The following is a 17,632-nucleotide window of genomic DNA, read 5'->3' as shown; positions in this document are numbered from 1 at the left end:
ATTGTGTTTTCTAATGACGTTTGACTTCCACCACCTTGAGAGCAATGCTCTACTTATGCTATCTTTTGATTTAACATTTTGTACACTTAACAGTCATGCTTACCATCATTCATTATTTCTCAATCAGTAGTGTAAGGAACATCCCAGCAAATTTAAAAATGAAGAGACTTATTGAGTGCTGACAAATTTGGTTTAAGGCTAAGTAATTCTCTTTTCACTAGTACCAATCAAGCAGCAGTCCTTGTTCTACTGAGGTTTTGTGAGATCTCTCACCATACTAGTTGGAATAACTGCATTCAAGGCCAAGCCCTCAGGAGCGGTGTGAGCTCATACTGTTGAAACTGAAGCCAACATTTAACTCAAAGGGGCTTTTCCCTGTAGGTCTCCTGTAGGGAAAAAAAGAAAACAAAGTAGCTGGAAAGAGTGTGTTGATGTGCTAGTGAGGCAAATATGATTGCAATCTGTGGGTAGCGTCTGCATCCGGATCTCAGAATAAGCCACCAGTCATGTTTCAATTTACCGTAGCTTTTTCCTCCCCCCCAACCTTTATTAGCGGTTTTGTATGTTTTACCCCACTTTCTATGCGCAGATAAACATTACTGCTGACCATTTTCTAAAGTTGAATTGCGTAGCTTCTTTAAATGGAGGACTTTGACTCCCCTCCAATTCGCACTGCAGAGAAGGCAGTCGCGGTTCTCTAATTTGTCTTTCGAATAAATGTACTTCCAAGTACAACGAACAATGATGTACATCTGAGAATTGAGAGTGGGCTGTGAAACAACAACAAGCACCCAAATTCCGATTATGTCGCTTTTTTAATGACACCCATGTTTGTTTCTCGTGTTTTTCTCTCCAGGTCGGATTTTCTGACAGCACAGCAGTGATTGCAGTGCTGTTAGGAAGGAATGTCTTAAATGTGGGATTTTGTAGCCCTCGACTCATTAAGTTCTAGTTTGTGGCTTTTTTTTTTTTTTTTTTGACTCGCTAGTAAAATGGTCAGCAAGAATGTGGAGATCGCATTGGACAAAACATGTCAAATACTTCAGCAGTGCTGACTAAGCACTCCCAATTTCAATTGCTGCTACACTTAACACATCCCGGTTTTAACACGTTGGATTTAGTAGCAGTGAAGACGGCTGCTCCCTTCCCTGTAGTGACTCGTGTCTGACCTACTTTTAGATTTGAGGCTTGTGTAAGCATGGTTGGGATTTTTTGAGAGATTTGACATGGGATGGACAATTAAGCTCAAATCTGGAAGAAGCCCAACACTTTGTGTTTCATTCGGGGTTGATTTACCTTATTTCAAGATCATAGTCGTTATCATTTTCAATGTGGGTCATAAACAGGATGATTTAGAGACTCTAGAATTCTGCTTCCCGTGTTGTATAGTGTAGGGGAGATACTTTGTTACATGACTTTACATGTACAGTCGGTATTTATATGTTGTAGTTGTAAATGATATTAATGAACAGGTTTTGGATCAACAGTCATTTTACCCTTCTAATCTGTCTTTAACTAATGAGGGGTTGGGCCTGGACCCTTTCTTTCTCCTCAAATCTTAATTTGTCATCTTGAAATGTCCTGGACTATTTTTAGTCTACAGAACGTGCACAAAACCATGTCTTTTGAGGTCTGTCATCAGTGATTAATCCTCCAAATGCCGTCTGGGTGAATAATAAAAATACCATATACCCGTTATCTTCTTGTAAAAAGTCTTCCCGAGACCAAGTCTATTTTCTTTTTTCTTCCAATAATGGGTAATTAATTGCCTTGTGTCTTTATATTTGTCAATAGTGTAATATGAGGTTAAAGAAAAAAAAATACGAAAGGGAATAATGATGTAATAAAAAGAAACACATTTCGACCCTACAAGGGCATACACCAAGAGTGTCTTTGTGTTTTGGTGGCATCTGTGCGTACAACTTGCTTGGTCTAATAAATGTTTCCTCTTTAAAATGTCTGATCAGTCTTTTCTGCTGTTTTACCTGTCAAACTATCACCTTTCCAGCTTTGCATTCTTGTTTTGATACTTGTTTGGCTTTCTCATCGGTTATACTGACTTGGACTGATTTGCAATATTTATCTAGCCATGTAATATGTAATTTTCCAGCTGAAGCTGATGTCACTTATCATGAAATGAATTTGTGGTACCTTGTCCTTCTTTTCTACTTTTTAAAAGACTCGCTAAGAACATACTTTTGGCCCAAATCAATGCCAACTTGTCATCGCTTGATGAGTTATCAGCAGATGAGGAAACACAGGACGATGAGTCGTCTTCTGAGGCTGAAAAGGATTTTAAAGAAGTCAGTGAAGAATGTGGAGAAGATGGTGAGTGTGCCCTGTAAAATCGCCGTGTGCATTTCATCCAGATAAACACAACCCCCTTAGGCTTGTTGAAAGCTTGGAAGTCCAAACCTCCCGTTGGTTACGTCATCATTCAAATGTCTGCTACAGGGCAAAAGTTGTCATCTGACGCTGGCACTGATGGCTCCAACTTGAGGCAGCACCCCTTGCTGCGCCACAAACTCACCTTGGATGAGGGCACAGGAAGTGACAAGGCACCGTTAGGGAATAAAGCACGGAAGGCAGACAGGAAGAGGAGAGTCGTCCCCAAGGAGCTGAGCTGTAAGGACACCTCATACATGGAGCACTTCCTTTGTGGCTCATCTTGGAATTTTCTTAATGTGTCGCTACTTTATGTCCAGCTAATGATGAGAGCGAAGTTACTGATAACTCATCGGACACGCAAGTATCTGCAATGAGCGAGGAGCTGAGTGATTCAGAGGATGAAGAGAACCTGGAAAGGTATTGTCAAACGCGCACTTTATTAAAGGGGCACCGGCTCCCCGTTAACGGGTTCAATAAGCCGGGGGTGAAGGGACTCGTCCGTACGCTAACCACCCGAGTTAAATTAATAATAATTTAAACTAATAAATTAATAACTAATTCATAAATAAACTCTTAACCGTGGGAGTGCTTCCACCAACTCGATCGTTTTCAACAAAATAATATCTTACTTAATACGAATCAAAATGATTTAATCGAATTATAATTATCCTGCAATTAATTTTGAAGGCAAATTAATTCCTCAAAATCATCCAACGTAGCTTTGACGCGGCCCGACAAAATAGGAACTGGCCCGTGCCCGACGGACATTTAAACTACTTTTAATTCTACTCTCAAATTAAATATATCTAATTTAAACACCTTCGTTCTTTTTATTTATTATGGTATGATTACACACCATAATAATCTCCCGTTAATAAATCGAATTATCAAACCAACCACAAACAATCGATTGCATACGTATATCATACAAATTAGCGCACACCAAATTAAATGAGTATATAAAACACTTTTATTGAAGAAGCATGAAATAAAATCACAAATCTCAATCCTCCAGAAACTGAACAATCCCACTCACTGATACACTTGCGAATAAAATCATTCAATCCCGGAGTACTTTTTGATTGCAAAAAAATAAATCAGAAAAGAGGGAAAAGGTAGCAACCAATTGGGTTATTTTTTGGTGGAAATAAAGTCGAGTGATCAGTTCGATCTTATTTCTAAAAATCCAATTTGGAAACTAGTTTGGCCTCGAGAGGACCGACTACCCGATGACTGTCTCCCTCCCCTCGCGGAAATACAGAAAGAGTCGTCCCCTCATCTAGCTCCTCACGCAAAGTTGTCCAGTCCAATTCTTTTGAGTAAATCCAAGTTAATCCAGGCCAGCAATCTTGCGTCTCACACAAAGATCTCGAAGGCTTTAGAAAAAGTCTTGAAACTCATACGGGCTTCTTCACGTATGAACGCGGTCCGGGAGAGAGCCCCGTAGATGTCTATGGCGACCTTTTTATAGACTTCTCTGCCCCCCCCCCTCCTTTCGCTGGCCTCTACACTGACCAGTTTCCCACGCACATGTACCTGCTGTTTTTGGGCAGCTGTTTCCGCCCCACTCTCTATCTTCCACCAAAATACGGCCGAAACCCTGGCAACTACCTTACTTCCTCTTTTCTTCACTTCTCCTTTTCTAAAAATAATACTTCAAAGTTACACTTTACTCAACCATAAAATCAAAAATCAAAACCCTTGAATTAATCTTTTAAACATTTTTTAACACACCACATCGTGGTGGGCCCCTTTTTCTAATTGTGTGATAATATTGCTTTAAGCTGTTACAGAATATATTTCAGCCAAGCAAATAAAATAAAATAAAAACACATTTATTTCAACCTTTCAAACAACTTTTAACACACCACTATTCTTATATTGGTGGGCATCTTGTTCTAATTGTGTGATAATATTGCTTTAAGCGGTTACAGAATATATTTTAGCCAAGCAAATAAAAAGATAATAAAAATAAAAACCATATTTGTGCTTCCGTGCGTGACCCAAAAAACCGACCCCGTGTCTTCTATTTTTGCTAGTTCAGCTGGTCTTGCCCATCTTTGGTCCCCTCTAACGGTTTGGCACCATCTCTTGGAAAATTTTGGAATTTCAGCTTTGCCAATTTATTCAATACTTCTCAACTTAAATTTTGCACCATCTGCTGCTAAAATTTGGAATGTCAGCTTCGCCAATTTATTCCTGGGAGCAATCCATACTCACTTTTTGCACCATTTGTTCCTCCCCACACTCATGTTACATGACACGGCCCCATTGGATTGAGAAGCAGGTAATAAATGTCCCTGTCCTCAACCCATATCGGGAGCTAATCAGTCATTTCATCGTCGGAGATATTCACAATCTCAGCGGTCGTAGATGTAGGGCAGGCCACTGCCGCATCTCCTTGTCTGGCGATCTCTGCAAGGGCGCTGATCAGGCGGGACAAGCGGTCGGAATCATCGTCGTCGTCAGCATGAACTTCCAACGCGGATCTCAGCACTGGAGGTGTTGAATTCCCTGCAGCAACACCGTCGGCGTCTGTTTCCTCATTCTCATCGTCAGCCTCTCCTCCGCGCCCTTCACGAGCCTCGACGTCGTCCTCAGGCTCAGACGGAGCTGCATCCACGTCTAGAGGGCTTGCTCCCCGTGGGGGGCCAGCAGGTGAATTGGGGGGAGAGTCGTCGCCGTAGCCAGAATTATCACGCTGACGGATGCCGCCAGGAGCTTGACGTCCCAAGCAGTCTCTGCATGGTACTCTGCACTCAACAAAGGTCCCATCTAGGGACCAATGTCCAAAACACCGGTTCCGACGTGCAGGCCGGACAAGCCCCACCGGGGCTCCGTTGGGCTGCTCCACACCTTGAAGCGAGCCGTACCCTGTATGTGGGTTTGTGTAAAAGTCAGCAGGCAGCAGCCGGTGAGCCGGACTTACGGTCAAGCAGCGGCCACACTGCGAATGTGATGTGACACATCGAGCGCCGTTCTGTTGACGCCACGTCATGTGGGTTAGGGGCCAAATGGTGCCGTGAGCATCCCCAGCTTCCTCCAGGAGAACCGTACATGCAGATACGGGTCCTCTAGATGTTTCGAGCAGAATTGCGGTGGACATTAAATCCGCATATCCCTCCCATCCGAGATGGTCCAAGCTGTACTGCTCCCCCTCCTTCACATAGATACTGTCCGGGACTAGCCAAGCTACATTAAAGCAGGCCGGGTAACAACAGTTCCCCACATAAGCTTTTCCGACCACCCAGGCCAATTTCATATGGGTCAATCCGCATAGGATGCATTTTAGTGCATCCGCAACACGGTGTACAATCTGGAACACATGGAAGCACAAATGTAACATATCTTATCATATATATCAAATCATAAACCCTCTACCCGCCCCTTGGCGTACAATAGGGGGGCTTCCCGGCCGCTCCACTCTAGCCTTATGAGGCGGGAGAGGGAAAAAAACTGAGTATGTGAAAAACCATGTTATCATCACAAACTGGTCCACTATTTGGATCCAAATTAACACCGACAATAACCCCCATATTACGCACCAGAGCACGAGTTTGGCTGTGCGCCACTTCCACGTGACAGAGGAGCGAACATTTCGGTCAAGTCGTGATACTGTCCCTATTACATGCACGGCCATCCCTATTACTAACACTGCTTCTAATACAATTTCTTTTAATTATTATTATTTTTTTCTTTTTTTTTTTTTGTGAAGAAAATCATGGTACAACAATTTTTGAAGAAAATCTTGTCACGGATGGTTCTTTACAACGTCACTTTCCTCTCTTTTCATTTTAACCTAACTGATCGCGGTGGTGCCTTTCTGGGCAGTCGGAGAAATCAACGCCAACAAAAAAAATACATCCAGCCTAGTTAAGAAATCACCAGAAAGATCACCATGACAATTGTGAATAATAAATAAATAATTATTATATATATTATTATTATAATAATAAATAATTGTGATAAATAACTGGAACATCACTCAAATATTGGTGATCCCATTGAGAGTCTCACATATTTCTTCGCTATCGAGTTTGCTACTGCATGCGCAGTGATACTGACCGGCAGAATAACATCCGGTTGTTCCCAAAGATGATCTTTTTTCTGAAATAATTTTATGTTTACGGACTTAAGTAACCCGGCCGGGTCATACCAAAGACTATAAAAATGGGACCCATTGCCTCCCTGCTTGGCACTCAGCATTAAGGGTTGGAATTGGGGGGTTAGATCACCAAATGATTCCCGAGCGCGGCGCCGCTGCTGCTCACTGCTCCCCTCTCCCCCAAAGGATGGATCAAAATCACACGGGGATGGGTCAAATGCAGAGGACAAATTTCACCACACCCAGACGCGTGTGTGACGATCATTGGGACTTTAAAAAAAAAAAAAAAAAAAAATCAAAATTTGGGTGCGTATTATACATGGGTACAGGCTTTTTTCCAGCATCGACATGCCATTTTTAGGGTGCGTATTATACATGGGGGCGCATTATACATGGAAAAAAAACGGTAATAAAAAAAGATTGATACCACTTCTAAAGCAGTCCATAAAAAAAGTAGTACAATTTCAGCGTTGCCTCTGGGCGTTTTCGGGTCGATATATACTCGGCCGTGCATATAGACCACAAAAAGATCCAAAATTGTCCCACGTTAAAATAACACGAATCTAGCCTACTAAAAACCCTCTGGCAATCCCAAAATGCCGACTTCTTTTTGTCGGGCAAATCTCGTCGTACCCGGTTAAGGCGACGCTTACTTTTTGAATAACTTTGTGATGTTTCACAAACCAAATCCAAACAACTCCAACACGGTTCCCATCCGGGATAAGTTTTTCATCGGAGCTGGGAATGAAAATTCCTCCGGCTTCCTACTACCCTTTTCCCAATAACCACCTTTAGATTCGGGCAATGGGACACACGAAGCATTACTGTACCATTCTGCGTGCTCATCACCCTCCTTGAAAATCCAATTTCTTTTAACAGTTTTTTCCTCTTGTTTGATTTTGCAAATCAAACCTATTGTTAAACTAGAATTTGCAATTTCTGGAGAAATTGCGTGTGAAGGCGAAATGTATGAATAACTTCTTCGGGGAATGCTGCCGAATGATGTTGAAACGTGTTGAATTACTTGAGAAATGTAGAAAATTTGGAGAATTTGTGGTGAATTTCAAAATTGAAAGTTTGGAATATTTGGTAAGTGGGAAGTTGTGGAATAGGTCGGCAAAAGATGAACAGTTGAAAGTTGGAATGGGTGGAATCGGTTGAAAAATGTAGAAATTAGAGTAGAAAAACGACATTTTGGAGAATTTGGTTGAATTTCAAATTTGGAATTTTTGGTAAGTGGGAAGTTGTGGAATAGGTAGGCAAAAGATGAACAGTTGAAAGTTGGAATGGGTTGAATCGGTTGAGAAATGTAGAAATTAGAGTAGAAAAACGAAATTTTGGAGAATTTGGTTGAATTTCAAATGTGGAATTTTTGGTAAGTGGGAAGTTGTGGAATAGGTAAGCAAAAGATGAACAGTTGAAAGTTGGAATGGGTTGAATCGGTTGAAAAATGTAGAAATTAGAGTAGAAAAACGAAATATTGGAGAATTTGGTTGAATTTCAAATTTTGAATTTTTGGTAAGTGGGAAGTTGTGGAATAGGTAGGCAAAAGGTTGAAAGTTGGAATGGGTTGAATCGGTTGAGAAATGTAGAAATTAGAGTAGAAAAACGAAATTTTGGAGAATTTGGTTGAATTTCAAATTTGGAATTTTTGGTAAGTGGGAAGTTGTGGAATAGGTAAGCAAAAGATGAACAGTTGAAAGTTGGAATGGGTTGAATCGGTTGAAAAATGTAGAAATTAGAGTAGAAAAACGAAATTTTGGAGAATTTGGTTGAATTTCAAATTTTGAATTTTTGGTAAGTGGGAAGTTGTGGAATAGGTAGGCAAAAGGTTGAAAGTTGGAATGGGTTGAATCGGTTGAAAAATGTAGAAATTAGAGTAGAAAAACGAAATTTTGGAGAATTTGGTTGAATTTCAAATTTGGAATTTTTGGTAAGTGGGAAGTTGTGGAATAGGTAGGCAAAAGATGAACAGCTGAAAGTTGGAATGGGTTGAATCGGTTGAAAAATGTAGAAATTAGAGTAGAAAAACGAAATTTTGGAGAATTTGGTTGAATTTCAAATTTGGAATTTTTGGTAAGTGGAAAGTTGTGGAATAGGTAGGCAAAAGATGAACAGTTGAAAGTTGGAATGGGTTGAATCGGTTGAAAAATGTAGAAATTAGAGTAGAAAAACGAAATTTTGGAGAAGTTGGTTGAATTTCAAATTAGGAATTTTTGGTAAGTGGGAAGTTGTGGAATAGGTAGGCAAAAGATGAACAGTTGAAAGTTGGAATGGGTTGAATCGGTTGAAGAATGTAGAAATTAGAGTAGAAAAACGAAATTTTGGAGAATTTGGTTGAATTTCAAATTTGGAATTTTTGGTAAGTGGCCTTCGCCTTCACACAATAATAATAAAGTAAATGGTGTAGAATAACATATTCGCCTTCACACAATTAGCAAAATTTCCGGGCGCCCTAAAATACTTAATATCACAAGCACTGATGCTGCGCTTGGTTTGTCTTGTCCCATTTACAAACCCAACTCCTGCTCCGGGCCTTTCTCCCGCTCACTTCTCTCCGGCAGATCCAGGTCATTTATTTCTTCAACCGTTTCCTGAGGTCCCCCTGCCGCTGCTGTGGCTTCCTGTTCCCCTCTTGCTTCGCAGAGTGGAATCAGGACTTGCTCCCGTTCCTCTCTTTCGTTGTTGAGAGGAAACAGGACTTGTTCCTCTCGTGCCTGTCTTGGATCTCTGAGAATAGCCCGGACCCTGGCGGAAAAATGGCTAAGCCTGGTGGCTTCCAATTTGACTCCTAGCGAATATATTCCTTCATAGGGAATAATTGCCATTTTTACTGTAATTCCTACTAGTGCTGCCTCACCCTCATTTACTAAAAGGCCTGATCCGACTTTGTTTCCAGGTGCCAAACAAAATATCCCCCTCTTTATCACATACTGAAATCCTTTGTTACTTGTGTCCAAAACACTTCGGTAGCAATACATATTGCTCACAGCTGGGTTGGTCTCTGTAGGGGCTGCCCCCACTGCGACCAACGGTGCGTACTTGTACGCCACTATCTGGGCTATTGCCCGGGCCCATGTCATTGGCTTCCAAGGTCCGTCAAGCAGGTCTCCCAATCCTACTCTCCCCCCCACTGGAATAATCGATGCACGAACAAACAAGGCCATTGGATCGGCCTTGTCTGTGTAACGGCCGAGGGCAGGCCGGCCAGCTGGCCGCGGCCAGGGCCAACAATAGCCCAAGGCTGCATAAAAATTCTTCATGTCCTGTTTGTGATCATATGCAGGCCAAGCTGCTCCCCCCAAAACTGGATAGAGGGTCGCCAGGGGGGTCATGGCTTTGGTGATCTGCCATCCTTCTGCTTCTCCTACTTTCAATAATTTTTCTGTTGCCATGCGACTCAAACACATGGGACAATATGTCAGGACACCGCCGTCCCAAACGCATGTACACGTGGCAATTTGTCGAGCCCGTGCATCCGTGGTCGGTCCGGTTTCCCACTGTGAAAAGACCACCATTCTTGGTAAAATGGTGATTCGACAACGGTGGCACACCATGGCATCCAGCACTTTGACCGGGAGCTTGTCCTCGTTCATCTGGGCAAACTCCAAGTCCCTTACGTCGGTGGTCAGAATTGGTGGCATCGTGAAACCTACTCCTGACCACCTAGTAGGCAACAGGTTGGGTGTCAAACAAATGACACATGCTTCGTCGACCCATGTCCAGCGAAAATGTTCCGGTCCAACGGGAGTGCCACCCCGCTTGGCCAATTTCACTAGATCTAGGGCCCTTCCGGTTTGAATCCCATTAGGCGTCCGTCTCACGATGACCGCACCTTTGTGTGCGGCCAAGCGCACGAAGGCCGGGAAGGCTCCGTAGTCGGTTGCCATATATCTTCTGAGTTACTTCTTTGCTTGGTCAACCGGTAACGGCTTCAGCTGTTCAACCCCCTGGATTCCTTTCTTCTTTAGTCGTACTGTGTTTTTATCCAAAACCTCACTGACTATGTCTGAACAGTCGTACTTGGTCTTCACTGCAGTGTTGCTGTTCAGGTCTCTCGACTTGATCCACACCTTCTGTCCAACGCTGAACCGACACTTCTCTTTATGCTGGGCTTTTCGGACGGGGAGGGCCGGCTGGCCCTACTCCTCCCGTGCTTTTAAAGGTTCTTTTCTAGGAAACTCTATTCCTTAAAGAGACTGTTTTTGTCACTCAAGGCCGTTCTGACATTTGTTTGTATCAGGGAGCGGAATTATGACAGTTCCTGGGAAGAAAGAAAAACTGAAAAAACTCCACACAGGTTCGTTTTGGAGCTGCGAGCAAACATCTATTAATAAATCTTAAAATGTCAAACGCGCACTTTATTAAAGTGGCACCGGCTCCCCGTTAACGGGTTCAATAAGCCGGGGGTGAAGGGACTCGTCCGTACGCTAACCACCCGAGTTAAATTACCGTTTTTTCCCATGTATAATGCGCAAAATTTAACTACCGTTGTTTTCCGTGTATAATGCGCCCCCATGTATAATACGCACCCTAAAAATGGCATGTTGATGCTGGAAAAAAGCCTGTACCCATGTATAATACGCACCCAATTTTTTTTTTTTTTTCTTTTTTTTTTTTAAGTCCCAATGATCGTCACACACGCAGGGAGGCAATGGGTCCCATTTTTATAGTCTTTGGTATGGTCTTAACTAGGCTGGATGTATTTTTTTTTGTTGCCGTTGATTTCTCCGACTGCCCGTAAAGGCACCACCGCGATCAGATGAAAAGAGAGGAAAGTGACGTGCGGACATGTGAAAAAGGCGGCTCTGTATGGGAGAGACGTTGAAGAGGAATAAAAACACCCTTGGAAACCAAAACTTGCCCCTCGTCGTGACTCGGAGCCGCAACAAATGTTTCGGATTTGTGTAGGGTACATTGTGACAGCAAACGAGCAGGTGATCGAGCAAGCGTCTGATACGAGAGCATTGCGTTCGTATGGAGCGTGTTTGAAGTGAACAGCAGAGACGAAAGGAACAAGGCAAAGTGTTGTGAAATAAAATATTACCTGTAATACGCATTTTGTTATTTGCTGATTGTATTAAACTATCACATTCATTGTCAGTCAAGAAGAGAAGAGGACTATTATCCCTTCTTTGACGAAATGACCAGAGCACAGTACAAACACACTATTGTCGGTCAGTCCTGTTGTTGGTTTTGTTGTACCATGATTTTCTTAAAAAAATAAAAAATAAAAAAATAAAAATTAAAAAAATAAAAATTAAAAAAAAATTGTACCCATGTATAATGCGCACCCCAGATTTTAGGACAATAAATTAGTTAAATTTTGCGCATTATACACGGAAAAAAACGGTAATCTTTTAAACATTTTTTAACACACCACATCGTGGTGGGCCCCTTTTTCTAATTGTGTGATAATATTGCTTTAAGCTGTTACAGAATATATTTCAGCCAAGCAAATAAAATAAAATAAAAGAAAATAGAAACACATTTATTTCAACCTTTCAAACAACTTTTAACACACCCCTATTCTTATATTGGTGGGCATCTTGTTCTAATTGTGTGATAATATTGCTTTAAGCGGTTACAGAATATATTTTAGCCAAGCAAATAAAAATATAATAAAAATAAAAACCATATTTGTGCTTCCGTGCGTGACCCAAAAAAACGTCTATTTAAGGAATAGAGTTTCCTAGAAAAGAACCTTTAAAAGCACGGGAGGAGTAGGGCCAGCCGGCCCTCCCCATCCGAAGAGCTCAATCAACGACCAAATATTTTAGTATCGAAAATGGATGGATGGACACTTCATAGATGTACTGCAGGTGTGTAACCCGTTTCATTTTCTTTTTCCAGTTCACCACCTAAAGTCAAGGAGGAGACCCTTCGGCCGTCTCCGTTTGTTAGCAAGACCCCGGTGACCTGCATTTTGTTGTCTGACACTAGCAGCGATGAGGTAACTAGCAATGACCAATCACCATCACTTGCAAGAAGTTTGAAGTCTGATGTTGCTGACTTCTATTGCCGCAGAATGAACAAGATAACACTGAGGGTGATTTTAACAGCAGTCAGGGCACACCCAAAGGACGCAAAAAAATCCGCCGAATCATCCAAGACGACAATCTCCGGTCTGAAACCCAGGAAGCGCTACGGGAGGAGGAAGAGAGATGTAGACGACTAGCAAGTAGGGAGCAGCTGATGGAGGAGCGTCGAGAGGTAGTGCACACGCATCAAGTATAAAGGCAAGCATTCAAGACTGACAGTCCAGCGTTGCCTTCAGGCAATTGTCATAGATCATTCTCAGGAGTCCGTCACCACCAAGTTAATTCTGGATCAGGATGAGGGGACCAAGACACCGCTAGTCCAGGTGCACAGGAACCTAGTAATTAATCTCAAGCCTCACCAAGTGGACGGTGAGTGGACACTCACACGTGCACACATTGAATCGTTCTTTATTGTTTCACTTGCACTTTTCTACTGTGTGTTTACCTCAATTTCAAATGCAAATATACAACTGGGCGGGACTTCAGAAATGTACTCTACTGGATTAAAAAAAAATAAAAATTAATAGAGTTAATGTATCACTTTGAGGCGACTAACGCCCTCTTGTGGCACAGTTTTCACACAGAAAACGTTTTTTTTTATTTGACAAGTGCTTTACCAGTTGGAATTTGAATGCATGTTTCATACAGTTATTTTGTTTTATTTTATTTTTCCCCCCAACCTTTTTCATTCTCTCTGTCCTCATCAACAGGACTCCAATTCATTTGGGACAACTGCTGTGAGTCAGTGAAGAAGGCCAACTCCAGTCCAGGAACAGGTTGCATCTTGGCTCATTGTATGGGCCTGGGAAAGACCCTGCAGGTATTGATCCATTGATAGTAAAGTTTAAAAGAAATGTCTCCTTTAATTTTTCTCACAATTCGTTTATGACTGTTTGTTCCTTCTTTTCTCCACTTACCTATTTTTAGGTTGTTGCCTTCCTGCACACGGTATTGCGGTCGAAAGTCTTACATTTTAAAACGGCCTTGGTGGTGTGTCCTCTCAACACTGTGCTCAACTGGGTTTGCGAGTTCAACAAATGGCAAAAAGAGTTAGGGAAAGACATAGTGAAGGTATGGGATTACACACACGTACAGTGACAAAACATGCATCCTCATTTGGTTAATGTTGAAAAATACAAATTACAGGTTACTGAACTGGCCACCAAAAAAAATATTCTCACACGACTACAAGCAATTCAGAGCTGGCACACGACTGGAGGTGTGATGATTATGGGCTACGAAATGTTCCGAAACCTGTCGCTATCCACCAAACTGAGCGACAGCAGGTTAAAGCAGCAGCTTAAAAGCCTACTGGTGGATCCAGGTAGAGTACTTTGCACTTTTCAGGATCCTTCAACATGCTTTCTCTGAGGCTGGTTTGTCAACAGGACCAGACTTTGTGATATGTGATGAAGGGCACATTCTGCGCAACGAGTGCTCCAACATTTCTAAAGCCATGGGTGCCGTAAAGACGCGGCGGAGAGTGGTGCTAACTGGCACGCCGTTGCAGAACAACTTGGTCGAGTGTAAGTTGGCATCGCTACGCTAATGCGACACATTCAGTACTTGCTCATATCTCTCTGAGACTTTAAGGCCTCAACACCAAGTCCTACTTTCTAGAATGAAAACTGACACCCCTTTCACATCGTCCCTACAGACCACTGCATGGTAAATTTCATCAAGAAGAACCTTCTGGGCTCACTGGGGGAATTCCGAAACCGCTTCGTCAACCCCATCCAGAATGGCCAATGCGCCGACTCCACACCCAAAGATGTTCGAATCATGAAGAGGCGCGCGCACGTCCTCCATGCAATGCTGGCCAGATGTGTGCAAGTAAGAACCAGGTTTTTTTTTTATTACTATCTTTTCCCATTGCCTCAGCAATTACTACATTTGTATTCCTTTTCCTGTAGAGGAGGGATTACTCCGAGCTGGCTGAGTTTCTGCCTCCCAAACACGAGTATGTGGTGGCAGTCAGGGTGTCTCCACTTCAGTATAAGCTGTACAGCCACTACCTGCAGCATGTCAGTGGTGAGTAGTTGTGATGGAGATGATCCCCCCCCCATACTATTGTGTAGTCACAATTATTGGTTCCTCAGGCTTGGGCAACGTTATCGGCACTGCAAAAATGAAGGTCGGCGCAAACCTGTTTAAGGATTTTCAGGTCCTCGGTCGGGTTTGGACGCATCCTTGGTGCCTTCAACTCAGCTATAATACCAAAGAAAAAAAGCACAGTGTAAGAAAATCAATCTCAAGATATCACCATTTTGGATGAAATGTTGAAGATAACTGTTTTTTAATGATAGAGAGAGTTGGCAAAGAAGAATACCAACGCTCCACTCATGGAAAGGTAATACTGAGTGAATCCACCCTCAAATGCTGCTGAAATAAATAAACCTACTAAAGTCCTTTTCTTTGCCATAGCGGCGGACCAAGCAACAGCAATACCATTGACCCAGCCCAAACCACTGTAGCAAATGTTGCATCAAAAGGTACTGAGGGTAATTTATTGTCAGAATCATTACAACGGCAAATCACAAACACTGTCCTCATGTAACCCTTGCAGACCCGTGCTGGTTCAAAAATATGTTGTCTCAAAACGATGCCGAAATCCTGGAGCACTCTGGGAAATTAGTGCTCTTATTTGAGATCCTGAAGATGGCTGAAGCCTTGAACGACAAAGTGTATGTCTTTTCCCTCCATTGATCTCATCACCGCTCCTAAATGCAAAGCCAGACAATTTCTTTTTTCTTTTTTTTTTCCATTCAGGCTTCTGTTCAGTCAGTCTCTGGTCTCGTTAGACCTGATTGAGAGTTTCCTGGCAGCTTCTCACCGAAGAAGAAAGGAGTCACCTGAAGGTATTGTTGATTTCAGCAGTATCTGCCCGAGTCAGTCGATGTTTGTTATTTTATAAAGCTTTATTGGTACTGGGAAGTTGTCCTCCAGTCAAAAAAAACCTTTCCAGTAAATCTTCCCCGTTTTTTTACGTAGAGAGAAGCTGGACTAAAAACATGGATTACTACCGTCTCGATGGCTCTACCTCCGCTGCATTACGTACAAAATGGTCAAATTGTTTCAATCAGTCTTCTAATACACGGTAGAGTTGGACTCTTTTCTTTCCATTTACTAGAACAAACTGTATGATGAGATGAGTTTGACACAATCCTTTCTCCCTTTAGTGGCCGCTTGTTTCTGATCTCAACAAGGGCCGGCTCGCTGGGCATCAACCTGGTGGCTGCCAACAGGGTGATCATCTTTGACGCCTCGTGGAATCCTTCTCACGATATTCAAAGCATCTACAGAGTGTACCGCTTCGGCCAGGTCAAGCAAGTGTTTGTGTATCGCTTCTTGGCACAGGTGAGCTCACTGGTCACATGCCACTTCAAGAACAACAATGACAGAAAAGTACGTGGCAGATAAATGATAAACCTTCGTCTATGTTGGTGTGTAGGGCACAATGGAGGAGAAGATTTATGATCGCCAAGTGACGAAGCAGTCTTTGTCCTACCGAGTGGTGGATCAGCAACAGATCGAGAGACACTTCACCCTTTCCGAGCTCACTGAACTTTACACGTTTGAGCCAGATTTACTGGACGAGCCTCAATCCAGGAAAACTAAGCGGAAGACCTCTGACTTGCCAAAGGTAACGAACCATTAGAACTCAGATGTGGTTTGTTGACTCGTGAATAATTGTCATACATTTATGTGTTGTTAGGATCAGGTTCTGGCGATGCTTCTGGAGAAGTGCAAAGACCAAATAGTCAGCTACCATGAGCATGCATCTCTGCTGGACCATAAACAAGAGGAGGAGCTCACTGAAGCAGAACGTAAAGATGCCTGGGCTGAGTATCAGGCTGAGGTAATGAGCCGTACACTGAGCCAGCAGCAGCTTCGCACACATACGCACATCCCCATCTTAATACCAGTGTGTTTTTATATCAGTCCCACACAGCCAGCGCCCCAGTGAAAATCAGTTTGGACACCTTGAATATGAGGACCAATGAAGAGCTGATGGTAAATATGCGGAATCTTTCGGCCAGTGCTCTTTTGCATTTGACTGAATACAACATATTGTGCTTGCAGCACTTGCTGAACAAAAGCAGAGAAAATTTAGCGGCCGCCTTCCAGGCCATGCAGGGTATGATGTCACATCCCCTTGAGGAGTACATTGTACATGTGGTAAGGCACTGCAATTTTTGTAATAGTAATAACGATTAGGAACGTGAAAATGATCTGGCTGACTCCATATTACACGTAACAAATGTTTGGATTTTAGGGCAAAATAAAAATCCTTCAGAATACTTTTCTTACAAATTCCTGTACTTATTGTTACTTGTATTCCAGTGGCGCCAAAATCCACAAATACCCTTGGAGGTGATCAAGACGAAGGCCGGGCAGTGGAAACAAGCTGACGCAAAGGAGCTGGAGCGGAGAAAGGCCCATTATACAGAAGTTCTTGAAGAGCAGCGATTAGTAAGTTAAAATGGGGTTTGATGTGTTGCTATAGAAACAATTAATGCCCACCATGGTTTTATTCCAGCTCACATTGCACATCCAGACCATTTTGAGCGAGCGACGCAATCAAGAGCTACAGGGGGCGACTCCATCTGCTGAAAATCAGCAAACATCAACAAGTAACTGAAGGAAGTGGTAAAAGCTTGGCTTATGTGCCATGTTTTCATTATGTGGTTAAAATGTCAAATTTTGTTGTTGAAGTTCTCTTCAATCAGCACTTTAGTATGACCAACTCGGTCATTTGCATCAGGTTCTTACAAGTGAGGATTTCCACCAGTACATGCCTTAACTGTTTTGGGAAACTAGTGGGTTTTTTTTGTAAGAGCAACAATAATTAATTGTGTAATAAATTGCAAGTCAGAACTTTCCCTCAGTGTTATGACGAGTATTAACATTTCAATAAGCAGGACGAGGATAAACACTGACTATACTTTATTTTCTATGGCTATTTAAAAGTTTTCTATATTTGCGCGATGTGCATTTTAGCTTTGTTTTTTTGCACTGTCAATGGAGTAACTGAAGAAGTGTACTTCCCTCAAGGAGGATCAATAAAGATAAAGAAAAAAAAAAACAGAGGAAAATA

The 17,632-nt window shown here is 42.4% G+C and overlaps 2 protein-coding genes across 5 annotated transcripts in view; one reads left to right on the top strand and one right to left on the bottom strand.

Moving 5' to 3' along the window:
* The window catches only part of gng8 (guanine nucleotide binding protein (G protein), gamma 8), a 757,718-nt gene extending 753,855 nt beyond the window's left edge, over positions 1–3,863 (bottom strand). The window contains exon 1 of the mRNA XM_037269082.1: positions 3,680–3,863. The gene's annotated coding sequence lies outside the window, so the exon portion shown is untranslated. The remainder of the gene's footprint in view (positions 1–3,679) is intronic.
* The window catches only part of LOC119133286 (transcriptional regulator ATRX-like), a 24,673-nt gene extending 7,041 nt beyond the window's left edge, over positions 1–17,632 (top strand). For all 4 annotated transcript variants that reach the window (XM_037268926.1, XM_037268925.1, XM_037268923.1 and 1 more), the window contains exons 11-35: positions 2,180–2,328; positions 2,455–2,625; positions 2,706–2,805; positions 12,347–12,446; positions 12,521–12,706; positions 12,771–12,903; positions 13,245–13,354; positions 13,462–13,605; positions 13,681–13,858; positions 13,923–14,060; positions 14,192–14,367; positions 14,448–14,565; positions 14,634–14,770; positions 14,841–14,884; positions 14,962–15,026; positions 15,092–15,218; positions 15,304–15,392; positions 15,526–15,631; positions 15,714–15,891; positions 15,986–16,177; positions 16,250–16,393; positions 16,477–16,548; positions 16,618–16,713; positions 16,879–17,007; positions 17,075–17,632. In XM_037268926.1, the coding sequence (XP_037124821.1) occupies positions 2,180–2,328; positions 2,455–2,625; positions 2,706–2,805; positions 12,347–12,446; positions 12,521–12,706; positions 12,771–12,903; positions 13,245–13,354; positions 13,462–13,605; positions 13,681–13,858; positions 13,923–14,060; positions 14,192–14,367; positions 14,448–14,565; positions 14,634–14,770; positions 14,841–14,884; positions 14,962–15,026; positions 15,092–15,218; positions 15,304–15,392; positions 15,526–15,631; positions 15,714–15,891; positions 15,986–16,177; positions 16,250–16,393; positions 16,477–16,548; positions 16,618–16,713; positions 16,879–17,007; positions 17,075–17,176 (3,184 nt within the window). In that variant the 3' untranslated portion in view covers positions 17,177–17,632. The remainder of the gene's footprint in view (positions 1–2,179; positions 2,329–2,454; positions 2,626–2,705; positions 2,806–12,346; positions 12,447–12,520; positions 12,707–12,770; positions 12,904–13,244; positions 13,355–13,461; positions 13,606–13,680; positions 13,859–13,922; positions 14,061–14,191; positions 14,368–14,447; positions 14,566–14,633; positions 14,771–14,840; positions 14,885–14,961; positions 15,027–15,091; positions 15,219–15,303; positions 15,393–15,525; positions 15,632–15,713; positions 15,892–15,985; positions 16,178–16,249; positions 16,394–16,476; positions 16,549–16,617; positions 16,714–16,878; positions 17,008–17,074) is intronic.

The sequence above is a fragment of the Syngnathus acus genome, chromosome 14 (assembly GCF_901709675.1).
Source record: "Syngnathus acus chromosome 14, fSynAcu1.2, whole genome shotgun sequence".
NCBI lineage: Eukaryota > Metazoa > Chordata > Actinopteri > Syngnathiformes > Syngnathidae > Syngnathus > Syngnathus acus.
Note: the sequence above shows the minus strand (reverse complement) of the source record. Positions and strands in the feature narration are given on the sequence as shown.